The sequence below is a fragment of the Triticum dicoccoides genome, chromosome 7A, assembly GCF_002162155.2.
Source record: "Triticum dicoccoides isolate Atlit2015 ecotype Zavitan chromosome 7A, WEW_v2.0, whole genome shotgun sequence".
NCBI classification, from domain to species: domain Eukaryota; kingdom Viridiplantae; phylum Streptophyta; class Magnoliopsida; order Poales; family Poaceae; genus Triticum; species Triticum dicoccoides.
In genome coordinates, this window is record NC_041392.1 from 714,638,815 (window position 1) to 714,644,343 (window position 5,529).

The following is a 5,529-nucleotide window of genomic DNA, read 5'->3' on the forward strand; positions in this document are numbered from 1 at the left end:
TCGACAATGCTACATTTTTTCTTTTATATAAGAACATTATAAGAATAGGACTTTTTTGCTTTAATCTGTATGCTAAATTTGTAAAATCATCACAATGTTAGTTAACTCTCAATCAACTAGGTGATAGGTATACTCCATTTTCATTAAGGAAGGATGAAGATTCGGGGTCGGCAAAGAAATTTACGACCCTATAGAATGTGAGCTTCAACCCGGGCAATATTTATTTTAATGTTTCATTGGTTCCTTTTTAGTTTATGCTTTTGTTGGTTAATTTTGACTTGTATATGCTAAAATCTACTTCGGACAAGTCCTTTTCATGATCATGAATGGAATTCTTGTGGTTGGGGCAAAATAATTTGTTTGAGTTTTTCTTTCTTTGTTACTCCTCTGTAACTTAATATAAGACGGCTATGACACTGTCTTGGACTCTAAAAACAAATTTAAAGAGGGAGTACCTTGGTTTGGTTTACACAGCATGTGATAAATTCTGCCCAACGGGATGAAAATGCAGTTCTCAAAAGTTCTAAAAGTGGTAAAATCAACAGGAAGCCACCATATAACATAATAACTAGGATATATGCATGTATAATCAAGCTTGATATATGTCATCTTCCCACATTTGCAATGCTCCAACAACATCAGTTTAATAATGTTTTCGCGGAACCTAAATTCTCATTGCATCACTACCTATGGAGCCATAGATACAGAAACAGAAGATATAACATAGTGCCATTCCACGGAAGGATGCGCTAAGGAGAACTCGTGAATTTTTGCTTCACTTGGCGCGCCCTCACTGGAGTGCCTTAGAATCACATTGATAAGCATTGGTGCACATCTCAATAGATGTTCCAGGAAGTCAAACTCACGCTTGTCTCCTTGGAAACCATCGATTTCCACATCTTTAAGCTTCGTCAAGGAAACAATTTGGCTTGTCCAATCGGGTGGCTCGCAGCCACAATATTCTTGACATTTCTCTTTGTCACGGACTTGGAGGTGAGCACGGGCTCGAAGATGCTGGCCACTAGCTGGGAGGAACGGGTGCGTGCGCTGCGGCCTGATCGTTCACCACCACTGGAGAGGGTGCTGATGCGGTCCAGTCCGCCGGCCGATCGAGGCGGTGCTGGCGATAGGCGCAGCTCCATCGATCTATCTCGTGCGATAGGGTATTCGGGCTTTGCAACAACGTGGGTCAATATAAGGTTTTGAAGCTTTGGGTCAATATAAGTCGGATACACGGATTGGTGTACGTTTGGCAACAACGTGGGTCAATATAAGTCGGATACTTGGATTGGTGTACGTTCGGCCTCTCACTACAGGAAAAACTCGCCTAGTATCGTTGCGTAAGCCGAGTGCTGAAACATACGGACATTTTAAAATAAGACATTTTAAAGAGTTTCAATACGGACCACATACGCATTTATAGACATATTTTAGATCCATCCATTTTCCTCTGTATGTAGTCCCTGCTAGAATCTAGGTTCACCCATTTTGCTCCGTATGTAGTCCCGGAATCTGGATTCATCCATTTTTTAAAATCTCTAAAAGTACTTACATTTACGAACGAACGAAGGGAGTGGAAGCTAATTAAATTTCCAAAGTCGGCCTGCTTTCGTTGAGGATGTCAAAAATAAACAATGTGGGTTGAGAATGCCCAAAATAAACAATGTGGGTTACACCCAATTCTAGACAAGGAGAAAAGAGAGTGCTCAAGTCTTGTTTGATTTGGCTCTTATTTTCACAAGAATCACAAGCAAGTGTATACGCTAGCTACAGTTTACAAGCAAATGGACCATAGGCACAGGCAGGTGACAGAAAATGAATCCTCCTCAAACTGATTATGCCACCGAAAAGACAAGGGCTTTATTTAGATCATCAAAAAAGAACATTCAGTTTGATTGCATCCCATCTTCCAAAGACATGGCAGACAATAATTCTGTTCAACCTATAGATACAGAGCGTGGCCCCCTGGGGGCTGCGGGCGTTGCGGGTGGCGGCGGCCACTGCTGGAGCACTCGGTGCGCCGTCTTTGCCGTGCTGGGCGGCGAGTCGGCGGCGGGCTTGGAGTTGGCGGCTCGCTTTCCTCCTCTGCTGGCCGGTCTGCGGGCTTGTCCTGCTCGGCTGGTTGGTGGAGCATGGCGTTGCGAGCTCTGGGTCGGGGGAAACCCTTGACCGGCGGTGCCGGTCACGATGTTGGCGACGCTCGCAGCGCCGTTCTCCCTCTGGTGGGCGACATCGAGACCCTCTCCTCGCCTTCAGGATCTCCATCGGGGGCGCCGCACGGCGGTGGGATCGGATCGGCGGCAACGTCGCCGGTTCGGCGGAGGGTTCCGTTCCAGCCAACCGCGAAAGGTTCCGGGGGAAACCCTAGATCTGGATTTACCGGATCGGACGATGGCGACGTTTCGACGTCGTTCTCCCTCCTGGGGGCATCGTTTTGGAGCAAGTGTTGACTGGAGGGGACAAGAGGAGGAGCGGCGTGGCATCTGGCACGTCGACATCAGCGGGTCTCAGCGGCATGGAGCAGCGGGGGTCCCGCCGGTGGGCGTGTGATGATGGACGAGCGCAGGATGGCGGCGCTGTCTGGCGTCGTGGGGGCGTCGATGGCAGAGAGGCCTAGCACGGTTCATGCAACAGTACAGCTCTGAAGATGGATTGATGGTACGTGGCTGCGGCGGCCTCATACCCGGCAGGGGGCCTGGTTGAAGAGCACGCCGGACTGGTGGGTGCCCATACCCGGAAGGAGTCCTGGTTGGGACCTCAGGTCTCAGATGTTAGGTTTGGCTGCGAGGTCTGTTTGGTATTAGGCCCAGACCATCAGCGCCCCTTCATCAGTTAGATAGGAGTAGCGACAGAGGTTGCGAAGATGGTGGCTTTGGTCTTACTGTTGTACGACTTTGTAAGGTCTTGTGTTATAATCAATAAAGTGGCCGTATGCATCGTCCAGATGCAGAGGCCGGGGGTATTCCTCCTTTTCGAAAAAAAAAAGAAAAAAAATAGATACAGAGGTTCATTCATTGGTTGTTCACAATATTTATGATTCCCATGAACAAACCAACAAACGAAATACAAAAGACGAGCACGGCCGCTCGATGGTTGATGCCCTTCGGAGGCCATCACCAAGGGTAAACCAAGATTACACGACATTCCAATACAAGTAGTGGGCATGCACAAGATCTTCACTCATGGGTGTGATCAATCAAACAGGGATCCCCCTACTCTTCCCCGATAACCCAACTCAGCTAGATCCTCATCATCACACCGTGTAGATCCGACCACTTCATCTTGACAACCAACTCCAGGTGGCCCATATATACGCTCTCCCTCCTGTGTTCATAATTAACATCCCAAAATGCGAGTCTAATTTCTCTAACACCACAAGACAAGGCAAAAATGCTAAGAAAATAAGTGACGACAAAGAGGTTCATGGCTCTGCCTAGTTCATTCGAATTCGATAACAAGCAGCATTATCTCAACATCAATGAGAATACAACATGTGCAACCGTGCAAGCAGAACTGACCGTCCAATCAAACAAGGGGAGGAAAAAAATATGTTACCCTAGCCCCTCCCAGCCAGCCTTCAAATCACGTATGCATAGGGAAAGGAAGAAAGGACCATGCATCTGCATCCAGTTTCAGCACATGTCCTTTAATAAATAAATAAATAATAAAGTCAGCAATTAACAACAGCACGGAGTTACAATTCTTTCTATTTCCTGAGAAGCAAACAAATCCCCACAGAAAACGAAGTTAACTTGTCATCACATAACTGTAATTTCAGTGGTTGACGTTCTTTTTTAAAGACAAGTAATCAACTAGCGTTGGCCTTGACCCATTAGCTAGCAACATTGCAGTGAACCACTATCTAGCAACAATGGCAACTACCAGGGATTTCCTTTTGTCTCCCATGTGTCTACCCTTATGACCACTCTAGTATATATGGCTGGAGACTTTGGAAAGAAACAACAACAAACATGAAGAGATACAAGATGGTCATGTCCTAATCATAACCCTTGTATATTTACATTTTTTTTATGAATTATACCTCTTGGATAGGTCCAGTTCTTGCTAGGCCAGCGTCTGAAAGCTTAGCATCAGAATCCCGCAAAGAGTAACATAGAATGAAACTAATATAGTATCTTCAAAACGTAATATCACATCACCAAGTTTCATTAGTTTCTACAATATGAGTGGCGATACAGTTAACTTGTGCGATTCTACTTTTCTTAAAAAAAAGAAAAGCTTTCTTGCAATAAGGTGATCTTATACTTCTAGGAAACTCATCATAGTTGACACTTTACTTCTTTTTATTATTTCTTTGAACATGAGCTTCATTCGCAGTTCAGTACAACTGAGCCCACAACTTCAAAGGGGCATGTCCCAGCCGGCCAGCCCACACCTATTCCTATAGCTGCTATCTACGGAAGGAAGTCAGCCTATCCTATGATCCTATCCCATCTCCACGCTGGGCAGCAGAGCCGACGGAGAGGAAGAGTGGGTGGCGCTAGAGATCGTGGATGTTTGACATTTTTAAAGAAACACAACATAAATTAAGGAGCAAAGGCAGGAGGATGACAGAATATATTCAAAATCACGGGATGTGAGCACATCTAAGACTGCATTCTCCTTCGCAATACTCAATAAACAGCAAGAATGCAACATCAAGATTATCCTCATGCTCTTCACAACATCAAGATTGCACACAAACACTTAAAGGAAGGAGAAGAGAGGTGGGCATACCTCGGTGGCGGCCACATCTACCCCGTAGTCTACGAGCTGCAGCCCATCGGGAAAGGTCCAGAGATGAATGGGCATGTACATGAGAGAAACAAACTGAGCACCATTTAAGTTCACTATCTCCTACATGAGCAAAGGGATCATGACATAAAATTAATCAATATCACAGTACAGGAGAACACATTTTTAATTTCTAAGACTGCATTCTCCTTCACTAAGCTCAGTAAACAACATCACCTAACAAATGTTGGGGTATTACAAGTCTAGGTATCATTAGTTGGAACAAAGGTTTAAATGTCAAGAGACGCCTTTGCACATGATATACCAGGGAATTTATTGTTGTTGTGGAGTTCTTCACATAAACTCATGGATACTGCTAGTAAATGTGATCCAGATTAGCTAATCGCAACCATGTAAGCTTAGTTTCTGATAATGCCATACTTGTCAGTGCCAAACATGACAGTTTCTTCTTAAACTTCTCATTGTACACTACATATATTTTTTAGCTACAGCTTGGGATTTTGCAAGTTAATGGTTACTACTGTAAAATAGTGAAGAGGAAAACTCAAGTAGCAAACACAAAGCCTGACAGACCATATATAATGGTAGCATGAATTTGACAGCAGTGACAACAACTAGAATGGGCAAATGCAAAAAATAAATGCACATCGATGTCCTCAAGCTTTCCTCGTCCCCTTAGCTCCTTGTTGCTGGACTTCATTGCATTCATGTGGACAAACAAAGGCGAACTTAAATGGTACAGGGAAGAAGCTTCAGAAGGTATATAGTGGCATA

The 5,529-nt window shown here is 44.7% G+C and overlaps 1 protein-coding gene across 1 annotated transcript in view; it reads right to left on the reverse strand.

Moving 5' to 3' along the window:
• Positions 1-687: 687 nt before the first annotated feature.
• Positions 688-5,529, reverse strand: part of LOC119334006 — a 26,425-nt gene continuing 21,583 nt past the window's right edge. Inside the window, exon 5 of the mRNA XM_037606687.1 lies at positions 688-986. Coding sequence (XP_037462584.1) covers positions 688-986 — 299 coding nt within the window. The remainder of the gene's footprint in view (positions 987-5,529) is intronic.